This window comes from Melospiza melodia, chromosome 3 (genome assembly GCF_035770615.1).
Source record: "Melospiza melodia melodia isolate bMelMel2 chromosome 3, bMelMel2.pri, whole genome shotgun sequence".
Taxonomy (NCBI): Eukaryota; Metazoa; Chordata; class Aves; order Passeriformes; family Passerellidae; genus Melospiza; species Melospiza melodia.
Window position 1 is genome coordinate 111641853 of NC_086196.1, and position 17625 is coordinate 111659477.

Genomic DNA, 17625 nt, shown 5'->3' on the forward strand with positions numbered 1-17625 from the left:
GGGCGCGTCCCTCCCTGCGGCCGCTCCAGAGACACGGGGCCCGTCCCTCCCTGCGGCCGCTCCAGGGACACGGGGCCCGTCCCTCCCTGCGGCCGCTCCAGGGACACGGGGCGCGTCCCTCCCTGCGGCCGCTCCAGAGACACGGGGCCCGTCCCTCCCTGCGGCCGCTCCAGAGACACGGGGCCCGTCCCTCCCTGCGGCAGTTCCAGGGACACGGGGCGCGTCCCTCCCTGCGGCAGTTCCAGGGGCTCGGGGCGCGTCCCTCCCTGCGGCCGCTCCAGGGGCACGGGGCGCGTCCCTCCCTGCGGCAGTTCCAGGGGCACGGGGCTCCTCCATCCCTGCGGCCGCTCCAGGGGCACGGGGCGCATCCATCCCTGCGGGCGCCCCAGGAGCGCGTCCATCCCTGCACCGTTCCTGTCTCCAGAGCCCGCCCCGCAGCTCTGTCCCTCCGGGCTGCGCTCCTCCCGACACGCATTCCCAGCTCCCCTGGGTCCCCCTTGTACATCCGTGTCACCCGTGTCCCTCTCCCGGCCCAGCCACGTGCGCTCTCGGAACAGGAGCCGGGACATCCACCCATGCCCGTCGCTCTCCGCCACTTCCGCACGCCGGGAATCCCGAAGAGCCCCGCTGTTCCCAGCTCCCAGCGCTGCCGGGACAGCCCAGTGCCCGGGCTCCTGGGCACTTGGCAGCCCAGGGACCCGCTGCGCCAAGGAAACACCGCAGGCCGTGGGGTTTGCATGTTTTAATGATGGTTTAGAGATGCGGATAGATGTGAGCTCACCGCAGAGCCGGGAGCTCAGGCATTCCCAGCCCCACATGCACAGGCTGGCGTGAGAGCAGCCGGGCACACGGTCCCGGGGCTGATCCTCGGCAGTGCCCCGTGTACCCCAAATCCTCTCAGCACCAGGGTTTCCCAAGGGCTGCCACAGCAGACACGGTCATGGAGCACGATTATGAACGGCACAGCGTTGCTCTCCCTGGAGAGAGCTGCTTGTGGAGAACGAGAAATGCTGGGAGCAGGGACATGCAAGCAGTCCTGAAGGGCACTGGTCACAGTCACCTGGATGAAATCGGCGATTGAGCCTTTCTTAGACTTCTCCGGCGTTCTCCATGGACTGTGGGATTTCAGCAGAAGCACAACATGACTAACTCGTATGGAACAAGCCACATGGGAGTTATCTGAAACCCAGAGTCCAGTGGGACCAGACCCTGCTGGACAACGCAGCTGGAACACCTGGGCCAGAGATTCTTCATGGATGACATGAAGGGATACAACTAAGACTAGAGACATTCTGTGGTATGGTAGGTGTCTTCTGGAAACCCAGCAGTATCCTGGGTGAAAGCTCAGGAAAGAGAGTAAGACCTTTTCTATTGACCTTTTAGCTGAAATAAACTAGAAAACATTTATTGTTGTATATTCCTAAAAAAAGAAACAAACAGAAGTCTCACAGGGGCTTGTGAGCATCACTTGCAAGGTGCACCCAAGGCTGCAATGCCCAGGCCTCGGCCACACACACATCCTCTACTCCACCTTGTAGCTATAGGATTTTGGGCAAAACTTTAGGCACTGTGCTCTCTGTCCTTTATCATTTACCTTCTGTGCTTTACTTTGGGGGACACTCTGAGAGAAGGTGGAAAATACACATTTTACTCCAGAGGATGTTGCTTATTCCTGAAAAATTCAGCAAACAGAGGATTCAAGTGTCCCTGAAACACTACCTCCCCAAAGCCCAGCTGAAAAGGCAGGGTATGAATAGCTGCCTCATCTGTAGTTGTGGCTCTACCACCAAGCATTATCTAAACTTCCCTTCTGAGGAGAAGGATGGGTCTAGCCCCCCCAGAATCTGAGCATTTCTTGGTTCATTGTGATGGGGAAAATTTTCTGTTCTCATCTGCCCTAGCGTTTATGAGAGCTCAGACACATCCCTGATGAGAGCAGTTGCTTTGAGATCTTCCCACTGCTGGACAAAAACCATGCAGTTTTAAAGCTCAGCTAAGCCAACATGAAAATATCAACGGAGATGTGGTGAACTTTGCAATCTGAGTAACAACCCTTAACAGCCTACATTTTACCTTGGTGAGTTACCACCACACTTCACCTGGACTGCAGTGAAATTCTGACACCTCTGTGCTATCAGAAGGTTAGAAAACCCAACCAATCCTTCCCCCAACATCCTTCTCCCTCCTTATCACTCAAGCCCCTTCTATCAGAATTGCCTGCTGCATGAAGAACTCGGAAATCTCCATCACAAGCAGAGGTGAGTACACCAAAATGCTGGGATCTTCTGAGGAGGGCAGAAATTCCATTGCTGCTTCACTTCCCATTACACACAGGCAGCTTGTAATCTCCACAGTGCCCTCCTGTTTGTTTGTTTGTTTGTTTGTTTGCTATGGGGAACAGGAACTGCTTTCTGTCCATGACCATCTCTCCCTGCCAGAGGGATGTGCTGGGCTCACACTGCCAATTCAGACACACTTCACAAGGTGGGACACATGACAGGTTTAGGTCATACTTGAAGCAGATGTTTGCTCTGAAATGCAGAGACCTCAAGGAATCTAACCTCTCCTTCCCCCCAAAGCACCTGATTTCCCAGATGTGTGGCAAACAGGAATGTCTCTCCTGGTCTACAAAACCTCACCCACCTTGCCCCCAGCTAAGATCAAGTTGTGGACTGTGTTCAGGGCAGAAGATTACAGTATTTGTCAAACAGATGAGAATAAAACTGGCTGGAACAAATGGGATTTGGGTAGAAAGATTTCAGGTTCAAGCCTCAAGTAAATGATGAAGGGGAAATCTGAGAGAAGAGCCTAAATTCATTGCAGTGCCTCAGAAGAAACTGAGATCAGGTTTCTGCTACTTGAAACACTCAGCACAAAAGTGATGCTCAAAATCCTACAGCCTGCTGCTGAGCTCTGAGGGGGTCTCTCTACCTCTTTTAAGCAGAATCCAACTGCCTCAGACTGGGACAATCACTGATCCAAATCTCAATAGGAAAAGGGATAGATATAAATAAAGAAAATCACCTTCCTTGCTTGGGTTAATTCACCACCTGCAGTTCAGCACCGTTTACCAGCCATTGCCTGGGTGTTCAGCCAACCAGCTTGGAAAATGACCTAAGGAAACTGATTTCTTGGTGTTCCTGGTTTTAGGCACCAGGAGAGCTGGCTCCTTTCTATGTAACAGAGCAGGAACAAAGGAAAGGAGTCACCTATTTGGAGCTGAGCTAAGGCACTAATGATGCAGTAGGTGAGGAAAGGATAAACACAGCAGGAGGAGGACAACTCCATCGTTCTCTCCACTCAATTCCCTTAAAAAACCCAATGTTATCTCTATAGAAAAGGAGGAGCTAATACAGCATTACAGTATCCCTGCTGGGGTTTCATTTTAAGGTTGTTCTGTTGTACTCCCAGAGAGATTTGTTTCAGGTATCAAAGTCACAGGAGCTGTTTCTAAAGTGGATTTTGGTGAATGCAGGCAGAGTTATCTGAGCAGCTCTGGCTCATCACAGCTCTGTGAGGATGCCTGTTTTGTTGTTTTTCCCTGTGGTCTCCCAGAAAATATGAAGCCTGTCTCTATCACTTTTTGGCATGTTACTGAGATAAGCCACCAGAGTGTGCTGACCCGAGGGGTGCAGTCTCTCCCTGTTCACAGAGGTGGCAGCTGTGTCATCGTCACAGCTTGATGAAGATCGAGGAGGACTGGCTCATCTTCTGCCCAGTGTCACTGAGGGGGAAAACGCTGGAGATGGCTACATCCACAATTCCTTGGCAGAGCTCTGCATACAGCTTCCTAAGAGATGAGAGAGAGAGAGAGAGAATCAGACACCCAAGCAGGACAAACCAGCAGATGCCTGGCCAATTTTGATGTTTTTATGTAGAAATGCATTTTCCCAGCAAAATCTACAAGATCCTACTCCCATCACAAGGAGTTTCAGGGCAAACAGGGGGAGAGCAGTATCTCTTCCACCTCCTCCCTGTTTACACCCACAAATATCTTCTTTTTCCATGGTGGTAATTCCCAGTATTGCTCCCTTTCACAAAGAACCACAAAACCCATTACCTATGTTTACAGTCAGAGGCTCTGGACCCTCAGGCCCCAGACTTGAGTCTCCACAAGATGCAAAGGGGCAGAAAACATCTCAGGGCCCCTTGTACCAAACTTCCAGCTCAGAGAGCTGGGATTTACCGCACCAGACTCTGTTCACACTGGAATGTGCCCCAGAAGGGCTGCTCTGATGCCCCCAGAAGGGCTGCTCTGATGCATTCCTGGTTTGATGAAATGTTGTGCTGGGGTGCATCTCAGGGGCTCCACAAGACCCTCAGACATGTGGGATGTGTTTCACCATGGCACAGCAGGATTAGGGAGAAGAGAGACAAGGTGTTTGAGCTAACAACAGCTTCATTTTCTGCTGGAGGAAATGCACGTGTAACCTCCCTGAATGTGCTGGCATCTGGCACATATTTAGTCCCAAACCTGCTTTTCCCAGGATTAGCAATGTCTTTACTCCATGTCACTGGGGCTGTGTGACAGTGAGATGTTTTTTTTCAGCTCCTGGGAATGTTATGACTTACAGCAGCCATTTTTTTCCTCTTTAAATGGGAGCTGTGTGATACAAGTGCTACAAATAAAAATAACCCTGAACAGAAGTCACAAATAGCCAAAACCTACCTCAGCTGCTTTCAATCTTCCAAGTGCCCAACAAAGCCCTTGCTCTGCTCTTCCAAGAGGCACAAAACAAACAGGGCACTGCTGCAATCCGAATCCACCCAGCAACAGCCAAATTCTACCCTTATAGCAAGACAAGGAGGTGCAAGGCAATAATTGCACCATGATGCACATGGGCAATCCTGGACACAGAAAGCTCCCCAAGCTCTAGCCCTGAAAAAGTTCCTCAACAGGCTGTCTGGTAAGGTTTGACCTGCATTTTTTGTCTACTGTTAGTGATGATCTAACCTAATTTAATCAACACCTAATCTCATAAAGTTCTAATGCAGCGATGTACAGCCTGTTCTGTTTTGCTGGGTTTTTTTTTAATATGATACAGATGCTCACTTAGCAAAAATTTCTGGTCTCCTGCAGCTGTCTCAGTCATGTAATACAGCACTTTCTGCTGTGCCTACACAGAAATGTTCATGGCCAGGGCTGTTGGGTTGTTCCAGCCTCCCTGTGGCTGCTGGAAGAAGCTATAACCTGATTTCTGAGATACCAAAAGGGTTAATTCAATTTTTACTGTGCCCGTGAACTCTTAGCAGAGAAACAAGGCATGCAAAATCTGCTTTCCCAGCAAGGATGGCTGGAAGGTAAGAAGACATGTGGCTCAGGAATGCAGGCACAGCCAAAACAAGGACTTAATCTGGGAACCTGGGGAGGGTTTTTGGTAATGGGCAAATTGTAACATGCATGAATATAAGCAAGACACTTGTAAAATCACATGGACACATAAAGTCAGGAGTTATCCCCCGTGTGATTTGAATTAATGATGCTCTTCTTAACACTAAATTGGTGTTGAGTCTTTATTCCTTAGGTTTTCAGGGATTTGGTAACATCTGTGGCATCCACAGTGTGCTCTGTGGTCCTGCTGCCTGCAAATTGAGTCACTCACTTCCAGCTGCTGCCCTTAATGCTCCTCATTTAACATGTGCTCACATAAAGAGCAGCCACCAGTGGTGCCACAACAGAGACTGAGAAACAATCTGACTCCCAAAACATTAAATCTGCAAACATAACTTCAACCCAAGTGCAATAAAAATGACCCAAGTGATATTCAAACCCATTTGTTCAAAAACCCAGGTTAATGCCTCATCCCACGTGGGAAAGAAGCTGGGGGATACCAAACACAGAGAGAAGAGTAATGAACCCAAACTGACTGGCACTTGGGAGTCCAGCGTTAGCCTGGAAAACTCCCTCACCATTCATTTTCTTTCACCTTTTTCACTTGGAGCTGGGACACAGCCATGTTTTGGGTGAGGCATGTGAATGGTGGCATCACAAGGGTGTTCCAGAAACTGATTTACTCACTGGGCACATGCTGGGGCCCCATTGACTTCTATCAGCCAGACCTTCAGCTCCTCATCCACCATGAAGTCAAAGCCAAAGAGCTGGAAGCTCTGGTAGTGAAGATGCTTCGTGCTGATTGCAGGCTCTATACACATAAGGCAGCTTCTGTGAAGGGAGAAACAGGAACTCAGGGTTAAGGCTGCTGTGGACAGGTTAAGTAGGAGGGGTTGTCCTGGAACTCTCCCAAATTACAAGTTATGTCCTACACATGCCATAGTAACCAGGTCCACGCAAGTGAAAATCCAAGGGGACACCCCTGAGTTAACTCACAAAGAGCTGGAGAGCATCCTCCCTCACCACTGGGTCAGGCAAGCTGGAAAACATGAAGTGCAATGCCACCAAGGGCTGCAGCAGGTCCCCAGGAACTGCCACTGGATGCTCATTTGCCTTCAAGTCCCTCAAAGATTACACCACATCTTTTTTAGTGCAATTAACAGCAGTGGGGTACTGGCAAAGCAAATCCCTTCATGAAGGACTGCTTTGTCAAACCTGGATTCTGTGCAGCACCAAGATCTCTCTCCAGGCACTTTCTCTGCCCAGGAAGGAAGTGGCTCTTGTGGACTGAGAAAGATGACCCAGGCAACAGCCATGTGCTGGCTCATGGTGGGGGAAGCATCCAGAGTCTGCACACTTGAGTTCACCTTCATCTTCCCTCTATCACCTTTATGCCTTTCTTAATCTCAGCCTCTCCAGCCCTGGCTCTCTTCCCTTTTCACTCTATCCTTCTCCAGCCACAGCTGGCAAATCACAGAGATGTGGACACACACCACTGAGGCAACAGCACTTGTGGTGGTACCTTCTCACTGAGCAGTGACATGGGGCTATTTATGGCCTTATCCTAAATTTCTGCAATTGAAACTCTTTCCTTCTTGCTCTATGTCCATACTCCCTGTCCCTGAAGGGTTTTGCCCTCTTCAGCAGCAGGCAGCTGGCTACCTTATGATGTGTTTGATTTGCAGTAAGATGCTGTTCTCAAGCGTTGTGTTCAGGGCATCCATCAGATACTGGTTGAACTCCTCGAAGAACATTTCGTTCCCTTCCTCATAGCGCCCGTAGTTTTTGGAATATTCCTTCTGGATGCAGTGATTGGTCAAGTGGCAGGTTTTGTCCTGGAAGTTAGCACTGTTATATGGTTCTGAAGAGGTCCGCAGGACACCCTCTCTGTAGAGGTAGATATTATATTGATGATCCACAAGAACCCAGCTCCTGGGGGAACAAACAGGAGGACAAATTCTACTCTCAGTGGCTCCCAAAGAAACAGCATGAACAAGAAAACTGCTGTTACAAAGGCAGGAGAGGTTACCTGATGTCAAACTTGCGATGCCCTGGCTCTAAAAGTAGAGGATTCTCCAGGTACTTCTGAATCACGTGCACTTGTCCCTGCTCATCGATGAAGTCCAGGAGCTCTGAAGCCTCTGAAGAAATCAGGATCCCTTCCCCTGGCACAGAAAGTTGAAGACAAAATTAGGCAGAGGATCCTTCTACCTTTGTTGGAGCTTTTTCAGGCCCCCAGTGGCTCATTAGCCCAAAAAGCAACACGCAGGAACCCGTGGCCCCAGGGTCAGCAATGGCACAGCCACTCCATGGGAATGAATCTGTGGAGGGATCTCTCCCTTGCCACCCCCAGAAACCAGCCCTGCTGCAAATGGGAACCAAGGGCATCTGACAGGGCACAGCCTGCCCAGGGCATATCTGCAGGGGGGTGGCTGCTGAGGTGTGAGGAGATGCACAGCTAACAGGGACCTGGGCAGGCAGTGAGGCAGCTGCTTGGCTTGGGGGCATTCTGGTTTCTTTTATGTCTTTTTTTTCTTCCTATCTAGGCTTGGCAGGGGGAGGACGATGTGGTGGTGGTTGTATTTGGCACTTGGCAAATTTGGTTTTGTTTTTCCCTGGTTTTCAGCAGTTTAGAGAGAACAGGGAGTTTGGCACATTATCTATAAAGATTTTTGCCCTTCTTTTTTATTTGGGGAGGGAGACTTGTGGGGTTTTTTATCCCAGACTCAAGACTTTCTTTCCCTGTCTGGCTTCTCTGGATGCCAGAGGCAGTCAGACATGCACACTTGTGCAGCGCTGCCCTGCTCACTGAATTCACTTAAGTTATTATTAAAATCATTGCTGAATAAGGAAAAGCACCATTTTAAATTGCTCATCCATGTACTCAGTGTTCCAGCTGTGGAAGCTCTTCATTAAAAAAATGAACTGTGCCATTTAAACACTCCTACATTTTGGCTGAAGCTGTCACTGTTCATCTCTTGCAAGAGTCCAAATAGCAAACTTCTGTTGCAGAGCACTGAAGAGAGCCCATTTTCCTTCTGGGATTTCATAAAGAAAGAGCATGGTGCCAGGAGGGATAAGCCAGCTCAGGTAAAGTTATCAAACCCTCCTCTGGCACTATGCCCATTCTTGAGGTATTAAGTTTTCAGGACTAAACCTGATTACTTAGTTTTAATTTTGTGCTGAGTGTTTTTGAGGAAATACTGTGCAAAAAAAAACCCCACTCTTCAAGGGGGCATCAGAGGGGTAACAGAGGTTTGAAGCACAGGCAGGGTTTGACAGGATCATCCAACAAAAAATGCTCCTAGCTGTGATTTCTGTGATTGCTGTCAGCACAGCCCTGCAGGTACTCCCACTGCTGCATCCTCTGCTCAGCTTTCCAGCTCTACTGTCCTCTCATTCATCCCAGCACCCTCCACTGAAAGGAAGCCTGAAATTAAAGTATCTTTCTCATGATTTATGCAGAGGGCAAGATTTTTTAGTCTCCTGATCACAGCAGAGCAAGGCAGAACCTTGCACTGGCACAACTTCAGGCTGTGCATTGGGGAAAGGAGGGGAACAACATCCCAGAGCCAGCAAAGCTGCTGCAGTGGGGAGATCAGCAGGCACCTGCTCCACATGGACAGATGGCAAACCCAGGGGAGGGTCAGGGCAGCCACCCAGTGAGGCAGCAAAGCAGCTTATGTGGGGCAGCTGGCAAAGAAAACACCAAACCTCCAGCCACAGCTGCCAACCCTTCAAATGTTTGACTCAGGGAATCCTAAAACTTGAATTTTCCTGTTACTGATGGATGACTAAACTGTTGTTAGACCTGTCCCAAGACAAGGGCTGTGCCTGAGCTGTATCTTTCTTGGTTATTAGCATGAACAAGCTTTCTTCTTCATCAGAAGTAATCCCCAGACATATAAAACTTCCCTCTAGAAGATTACCATGAGACTCTGCTTTCCACTTTAATTTGCAGCAGCACAGTGATGAATACAAAAGGCTACTCTGCTTTAGTGCAGAAAAGATGGGATCACATGTGCATGAAGTATCTGAAGAGCCTGAACCTGCTCAGCTTGCAGCAGACCACAGCAACTGCCTTTCCAAATGCCCAGATGGATTTTTCTGCCAGTTTACCCCACAGAAACACATTCTTGCACTGGCATAACAAAAGGACTCATCTTTCATTCCTGATGAAAACAAGGATACTCTTCCAATTCTTCTTGGTGACACAGCCAAGAGAGCAGGACAGAGAGGGAAGCTGGTGTAAAGGACAGTTTTATGGTGCAGCCAGCTCTGGCTTTCACATTCTCTTTTCTGCAAGGCTGCATGCAAAGTGACTCTGCAAAGATGAGTAATGGGCTTGTTCTCTCTGAAAAGACCAGGTCCCTCCTCAGGCTGGGCTCTGCTGCACACACAGCAAGGTAAGTTTTTAAACATAGCCATTCTAACAAAAAAAAGTGCCCACGATAAGACCATAACTGACAGAGAGCACACAGTCACCAAAGCCCTGCATTTAGAGCTGTGTCCAGCCACCTCACAGCTCCTTATTTCTGCAGAGTGAGTGATGGAATGACCCTGGAACAAGGAAGGACACATTATCACTGGGGTATCTGTTTGTCCTACTCAGATTAAATGGACAGACAGACACTGCATTGATTGTCTGTACTCTGGTACCTTCCCCTGAGGCCTGGGTACAACTGTGACGCACTGAGCTCGTGGCTGCTCATTGTGACCACAGGCAGGCCACTGGCACCAGGCATGTGAGTCTGGCTGAAAGACAAGCAAGATTTGCACCCAGGAGAAGGCAAGTTAAGCTGCAGCATGGGAAGCTGGGCTCCCTGCCCTTGAAGGCTACTGTCCTGCCTGCTGACTGCCTCCCTGTATCCTGTTCTGCTCCCTCTAAACTGCTCTCCACATTCCCCCCACTTGCTGGTCCCTGCTGTGCTGCAGACATCTTTTATGGAAAATCCTTTCCTTAAGATATTTCCTCCTGAGAAGCTGAGAGGCCTCAGGAACAAAATGTAAACAATGGTTATCTGCTGCTGTGGAATGCAACAGGTGGATCTTTGATAGGCCCATCTCAGATGTTTGTAATTAATGGCCAATCACAGCCCAGCTGGCTCAGACAGAGAGCTGAGCCACAAACCTTTGTTATCATTCTTTGCTATTCTATTCGTAGCTGGCCTTCTCATGAAACCTTTTCTTCTATTTTTTTAGTACAGTTTTAATGTTATATATATAATAAAATAATAAATCAAGCCTTCTGAAACATGGAGTCAGATCCTCATCTCTTCCCTCATCTAAGAACCCCTGTGAACACGGCCACACTGCTGCCTTCTCCCCACAGCACATTCCCGCATTTTGAGGTGCATGTTCATGTCCTAGGCAGCACATGCACACCACCCTGCCTGCCTGGCATGGCCAGTGGAGCCCTTCAGACACATCAGCTCAGCCAAACCCTGTGACCCTACAGATCATGCAAAAAGAGTGAGGAATGATGAGGAACAGCTCCTGGTGCTGGAGAACGAACCTTTGGCACCAGCAGAGGACTTGGCTATCCACACGTTGCCCTCGTTGCCCTCGCGGCGCCGGTTGTAGGCGGCCAGGAACACTTCCCGCTCGTCTGTCCTCGAGTTGTTGATGAGATGGCGAATTCCATTCTGGGCTGGAGCCACCGGGGTCTTCAGGTTTGTTGGGTAAATCACATAGGACTCAGGGAACCACGTGCAGGACTCCGACAGCTCAGGGCTTGTCTTGATGAGCCTGGGTGAACACAGACAGGCTGTTAATGTCCAGAGTGTGCCCACCTGCATGGGGCCTTTCTAATAAAGAAAAATCATCATTAACTGGGCTCTTTTGCTTGATGATGAATGGCAGCTTATGGATAGCCTGTGCTAAATTATCCTGTTTTCCTTAAACCCTTCAAATTAGGGTTTTCTTAAAGATATCATGGCAACCCCAGCCCACAGCAAAGCACTACTCTTTGAAGCAGAACCTGCATGCTTTCATTGAACACTTTACTGATATAATGAAACTAACAGCTGTTAGTTTCCCCATAACTAAAGCTGGTGCTGCATTCCCTGCACAAGGGAATGGAGGAGGGATTTTCACTGACATGGCTCAGGGCAGGAAGGATCACAGCTGGAAAAAGGAAAGCCAGAGCAGTAATGCTGTCTGTGCTGGTGTTTAACTCTTGATCCCATTCCCACTGAGATAGGACCAGGTGTCCCAGCTGTGCATGAAGATCTCTGGGAAGCCACAGAAAGCAAGGGCACAGCTTTCACATGTTTCACATCCCAAGGTGGCTGGAATCCCTCAGGCACATCTCTCTGGAGACAGCAGCAAATTCCTGTTAGCAGAGCTCAGGCCTGTTTTCTTTCCAAGTCAAGGGAGCTGCCTGCCTCTCCAAATGCCTGTGCTTTGCTTCAAGCCAAAAGTGGAGTTCATGAGGTGCTGACTCTGTGCATTTGTGCCTCTCTGCTGGGATGGCAGTGAGTCAGTGGCACTTTGGGAGCCCTGAGAAATGTCATTTGTTGTCCTGTGGGTTCCTAGGTAGCTTGATGCATGCTTGACCCTACAGTTAAAAAGGTCAGCCGAGCTGCAGGATATAAAACCAGGTGTGCAAGTGTTTTCAGCACTCCAGGTAACAGGCTAAAGAGGAATTCATCTGAGGAGTGCTCCAAGTGCTTGTTTAAAAATACTCTGCCACTTTCTGGCAAACACCATCACCACTGCCAGGAAAGGAACTGGGAAGAGGCTCTTTGCAGAGGAAGGAGAGGCCTTGGATCAGCACACCCAGCCTGCAGGGCTGCATTAGTGAGAGGCAGCACAGACTGTAATGGGCAATCAAAGGAGACCAAGAGCTCTGACATAGAGATACAGAGTTTGCACAGGGACAGGGTTATTTACCATGAAAGTTCATCCACATTTCCCCAGGAGAGCCTGGCATGGCAGGTCATGCAGAAATAACTCCCAGAGCTCTTCCTGGAGATGTCTCCAAGCATTTGTTTGACCAACAAATCTGATTAGCTAAAGGCACATTAGTGTCTCTTCTCTGTATGGAACAGAGAATAAAAGGAGAAGGTTTTAATTAAATGTCTACAAGGAAAAAGAGCAGATTCGTTTGGGTTTCTTCTTCCCTTTTGATTTGGCTCTAATCTGATTCAATACAGTCCATGGTTTCAAGTAGATGCAACTCAGTGGAAATGGCATTTCCCCTGAGGTTACAGAGAGGCCTTTGTGCACACAAACAGCTCCAGAGAGCAGCCCAGGAGCCTGAAGACAGCACATGCACAGGGCAGCTGCTGTGTGAAATACCCTCCAAACAGGTTCAACACTCAACAAGGGTTAGAAGGGAAGTTTCTGCCAAGCCCATCTGACATTTCAGTGAATTTCTTACTTCACCAGAGATGCTTTGCGGCACAGCTTGTCTGCTCCCCTGTAGTAATTCACCAGCTGCACAAGTCCAGGTTCGTGGCCTGAGAAGGGGAAACAGAGGTCAGACAAACTCCAAAATGAACAAAGGCAAAGCAGCTGCTTGGTGCAAAGGACCTGTGCAGTAGGGGAAGGAAAAGGAGGCTGTTTCCTTGCCCTGCATTACAGAAACAGGTTGTAAACTGCTCCCTGTGGTTTCTTTCATTTAGTTATAAAAAACGATGCAGTTACCCACTTGTTTTTAATCTGACACATCCATCTTGCAAAGGAAAATAATTTTTTCCTAATTCACACTGGGAACTGGCAGGTGCTCTCCATCTGCTGGTGTAAGCTTGTAAGAACCAAGATTTCAGTCACTCTTAAATACAGGTGGAGGATGTAGGGAAACACACCCTGACACAAAGATCACAGCTCAGCAAAGGGCCTTTTATCTTTGTCATGTACAGCACAACTCCCTCTTGGGCCTGAGACCATAAAACACTGGGGAAAACTTGGAGTCTTGCTTCTTTCTAGCAGTTTGCAACAATACCTGTTGGATACCTGAGGTGAGAAGGAACCTCTGGGAGTCTCTGCTCCAACCTCTTGTCCAAAGCCTGAGTATCTCCAAAGACAGATACTGACTTTAGGTCCTTGTCCCAGGGCTTGGCTGTCAAGCTGTGTCCCCTTGACTATACTGGTGGCCCTTCCTATAGTAACTCCAGATGTTTAAGTCTTCACCTTTTCACAGGACAGAAACACTCCTGCTCAGCTGGAAGCTCCCTGAGAGGGACCAGAATCCAGAAAAAGGATTTAGGGTTTTACTTATCCTCCTTGGTACCTGCCTGGGAAAAAAGGCCTGGAGCAAACATTACCTTAAACACCAGGCAGCTGCAAAATCACAGAGAGGAAATATCTATCTTCAGCCTGAAAGTCACTTCCCTGACCTGGGTCACTTTTATTCACAAATCTTTAAATACAAGATAGCTGAAAACCATCCTGCAGAAAAGAAAAGATCTGTAGCTTCAGGCACTTCAAGGTGCATCCAGCACAGGCAGTTTTTTGTTTTTTTTTTACTGAAAAGAAAATAATAAAACCCCTCAAATTTTCTTCTGTTTCCAGTTTATCCTGAGGAGATGGGCTCATGAGCATTGCCATGGAGCAGTGGGCTGCAACATAGACCTGGGTGGCCCGCAAAGAGGGACCACAAGGCAGGAAGGGAAACTTCTGGAGCATGTTGTGAGCTCTGCAGCATGCATTTAGTGGGATTAAAAAGCTGCCAAGGCACTGACCAAAGTGGCAATCCTCTCCTGGCCAGCACAGCATGGAGCCCAGCATCCCCTGCTACATGAGCCTCTTCCTCCTTTCCATGCCCTCAGCACAAACTCTGCTTTTCTCCTAGATGAGGACACAGCTTAAGGGCACAATCCCCCAGGAATTAGGTTATCAGTGAGAGCTGCAGAGGTCCCTGCAGCTGGGCAGAAGCAGTGGTGCATGCTGAGTCCCCACTTCTCTCCATGATCCAGCTTAGGCCCTGAGTAATGCAAATCCCTACAGTTCCCTGAATTAATGTCTGCTTCCACTGAGTAGAGCCCTTAGGAAAACCAAGCCAGCTTTGATGCAACAGTTGCTCAGGAAGAAGATAGAGCTTTTTGGAAAATGCACCAAAATAACCACGTTATTTTTGGTCTGACTCTACTGATTTCAGGCAACCAGTTTCCTGCTATAGGAGGACGGTTTAAAGATGCCAGTGCCAAAGCATGGCCCCTCTCCATGGGTTATAGACATGGCTTTGCTGTGAGAAATGGTTTGAGTTTTTGTGCATCCCATGGCAACACATGCTGAAGGGCTCAGGGAAGCCCTTTCATCACTCCAGGACACTTTTAGAGGATGGAAGGGGTTAGTCAGAGATGGCCACAAGCCCACCACAGCTGGATGTGCTGTGCATGCCCACTCTCAAGGAACTGCATTTGTTCTGCAATGAGGCCTGATGCTCACAGGTCCTCCATGCTGAGCAAGTTAAAGCACGGGTCTGCCTGCTGTGCCTGCTGCAAGCACATGTGAGCATCCTCGCTGCCTGAGCCTCTCCTGGTGTCTCCCTGCCCGCTGCAGACACTGGCAGTGACCAGATGGCACCGCCATGTGATGGGGACTTTCCACTCACCAGTGTGCAGGAGACAAGGGAGAGGTGCTGGAACTGGTGACTTGCAAATTGTTAAGAGCAGCCAGAGATGGGTCTCTGCTGCAAGAAAGGGGCTGCAAGAAAGGGGCTGCAAAGCCATCTTGCACCAGAGCTGCTGGAGTGAGGGGGCTCTGCCTCTTCTGATGTTCATGCAGCCAGAAGCAGTGCTGCAAAACCACCCCAGAAAGACACAAACCAGGGCCAAGATGACAGTGCAGCCCCGCTCCCTGCCACGCCCTGCAACACTGCCAGTGCCTGCCTTGGCTCTCCTGTTCCTGGGCACTCTCCCTCCCTGCTGCCGGGCTCTGCACCATCCAGCAGGGCACAGGGCCAGGGTGGCTGTGCCATGGGGCAGCACCGGCATGGCAGGCAGGGCACAAACCTACACAGAGCCCTGCGTGGTGGCAGGGTGACACTGGGGGTCAGGCAGCAGGGGAAAAGGTGGTGGGGCAGGGCTTGTACAGGGCCCTACACACACAGAGCCTCTGGAATTACCCACACCCTGCTCCAGACAGGGACGGTGCTGTCACCCGCACCGAGCCCTGCAGAGGCACATCCCCACCAGCTCGGCTCTGGAGTGAAGGTTTGAACGTGCCTGGCTTAGCCGTGTTCCTGCTGCCTGAGACAGGAGGCAGAACAGCTCTAAGCCCGATACCACATAAGCTCAGCACCGCAGCGTCCGTGCCCAGCAGCAGGCAGGCGATGACACCGGAGCCACCGCGGCCCCACAAAGGCACCGCCGCTTGTCCGGATCCCCCCGCAGCGGTGCGAGCGGCCCCAAGGGCACCGCGGCAGGGCAAGGAAGGCGCTCCTGGGCTGCACCAGAGGGGGCCGGGATCCCCAGCTCTGCCGGGGGAATCTCCGGGTGACACTCGTGTCATCCCCCCGCCCTTCTCACGGCTTGACCACCCCACAGGCCTCAAGCCGGGCGGGTGTTTGGGGGGAGCGCGGTGAAATCAATCTCCGGGAGCTTGGGAAAGGATCCTTCGTGCCTCGGTTGGCGGCGGCAGGGCCCGCAGAGAGCCGGCTGCGCGGAGACCCCGCGAGGCCTGAGCTTTGTTTGGGCGCCGGGGCGGCCGCCGAGCCGCGGGGACAGCGACAGGGACGGGGCGGGAGCGGGGCCGGGAGCACTGCATCCCCAGCCGCGGGGGCTCCGAGAGGCTGCGGCGACCCGCGGGGACGCTGCCCTGCGGCGGGGGACACCGGGGACGGGCGGGCACAGCCGCAGCCACGGACCGAGGGGGAGCGGGGAACGCCGGGCGCCGCTGCCGGCGGCGGGGCGGGCGCGGGGAGGAGCCTTACCCAGTCGGCCGAAGGGGAGCCGGTTCCTCTCGCCCAGCATGAGGTTGAAGCGGGGGTTGTCCCTGCGGAGGCGCCGCCACTGCCCGCTGGCCAGCAGCAGCCGGCTCACCTCGGTGTACACGCTGCTGCCCTCGTCCCGCACCACGAAGGTGTACATGGCGGCGGGGCGGGGGGGAAGGGGCTCCCCGCCCTACCCCCGGCGGCTCATGGGGCCCCGCCGCAGCCCAGGCAGGGCCCTGCGCGGCCGCCGCCGCCCGGCCCGGCTCCGCATGGCCGGGGCCGCCGCCCCCGCGCAACGCCCGACAGCCTGCCCAGGCGGGGACTGACCCGGAACCAGAACCGCCCTCCCGAGCCCGATCCTGAGCCCGAGCCGGCTCCGGCTCCTGCTTCTCCCCGCCCCGTTACGCCGTGCAGCCGCCGGGGCGGGGCGTGCGCCCGCTGGGGGCCGGGCCAGCGTCTCCGCGGGGTGACACCGGCCGGCATCTGTCACCGGCCGGGATCTGTCACTGCGCGGGATCTGACACCACCCGGGATCTGACACCGCCCGGGATCTGTCACCGGCCGGGATCTGACACTGCCCGGGCTCTGTCACTGCCCTGATCTGACACTGCCCTGATCTGACACTGCCCGGGATCTGACACCGCCCGGGATCTGACACTGCCCGGGCTCTGTCACTGCCCGGGATCTGTCACTGCCCGGGATCTGTCACCGGCCGGGATCTGACACTGCCCGGGATCTGACACCGGCCCGGTTCTGTCACCGGCCCCGCCGCTCCCCGGTGTGACTCAGCCCCGTGTGTCCCCTGTCACCCAGGCTTGATGCCTGCAGGCTCTGCTGCCCTCCGGTGCTCAGGGCCCCTGGGGGATGCTCACCCCTGAGCCAGGAGATCTCCTCCTTCCTAATCCATTTGGCTCTTCCAATCACTCCTTATCTTCTCCTACATTGCTACCTAATTTGATCCTTCTGCTTATGGAAAGGTCTTGTTTGTAACCATCACTTCTGTCTTCCTCACAAACCTGCAGCAGAGCAAAGATATCTCACAAATTAAAACCTGGAAGTTAGATTTCCTCCCCAGAACAGATCAAGTCTGTCTTAACAAACCTATCAATAATGAAAATTATGAGGTTTTGAGTTGGTTAATGTCCTGTTTTTCCTTCAGACACTGTATGAGTAATGACATCAGCATTGCATACATCAGCTGGCATACTCTATAAATCATGATATATTTCCAAGAAATAAGGAACATTTTGCTGAAGGAAACACAGAGAGGTCATGACCTGCACAGTGCCTTTTCTTTTTTTGACAGCACAAGGTAAGGTGTTAAGTGATTCATGGATGGAAAAAATTAATTTAGAGAACAGCTGCTGTCATAGAAGCTAAAAAAAATTCTCTAGGCAGCTTATTTCTACTAGGA

The 17625-nt window shown here is 51.3% G+C and overlaps 1 protein-coding gene across 1 annotated transcript; it reads right to left on the minus strand.

Moving 5' to 3' along the window:
* Positions 1–727: 727 nt before the first annotated feature.
* Positions 728–16383, minus strand: TTL (tubulin tyrosine ligase). Its single transcript, XM_063152657.1, has 7 exons — positions 16212–16383; positions 12717–12795; positions 10848–11080; positions 7362–7497; positions 6995–7264; positions 6020–6163; positions 728–3790 (listed from the first exon to the last, which is right to left on the minus strand). Exons 1-7 carry the CDS (start codon positions 16366–16368, stop codon positions 3673–3675), a joined length of 1137 nt encoding a protein of 378 aa, XP_063008727.1. The 5' UTR covers positions 16369–16383; the 3' UTR covers positions 728–3672.
* Positions 16384–17625: the final 1242 nt, after the last annotated feature.

What these genes read in the sequence shown, in the direction of transcription:
- TTL (XM_063152657.1), bottom strand. Translation starts at nt 16,368, where the DNA reads ATGTACACCTTCGTGGTGCGGGACGAGGGCAGCAGCGTGTACACCGAG. An exon ending in CGCAAAGCATCTCTGGTGAA is followed by an intron (nt 11,081 to 12,716) that starts GTAAGAAATTCA and finishes GTGTTCACCCAG; the next exon opens with GCTCATCAAGACAAGCCCTG. An exon ending in GGGGCCCCAGCATGTGCCCA is followed by an intron (nt 3,791 to 6,019) that starts GTGAGTAAATCA and finishes CTCATCTCTTAG; the next exon opens with GAAGCTGTATGCAGAGCTCT.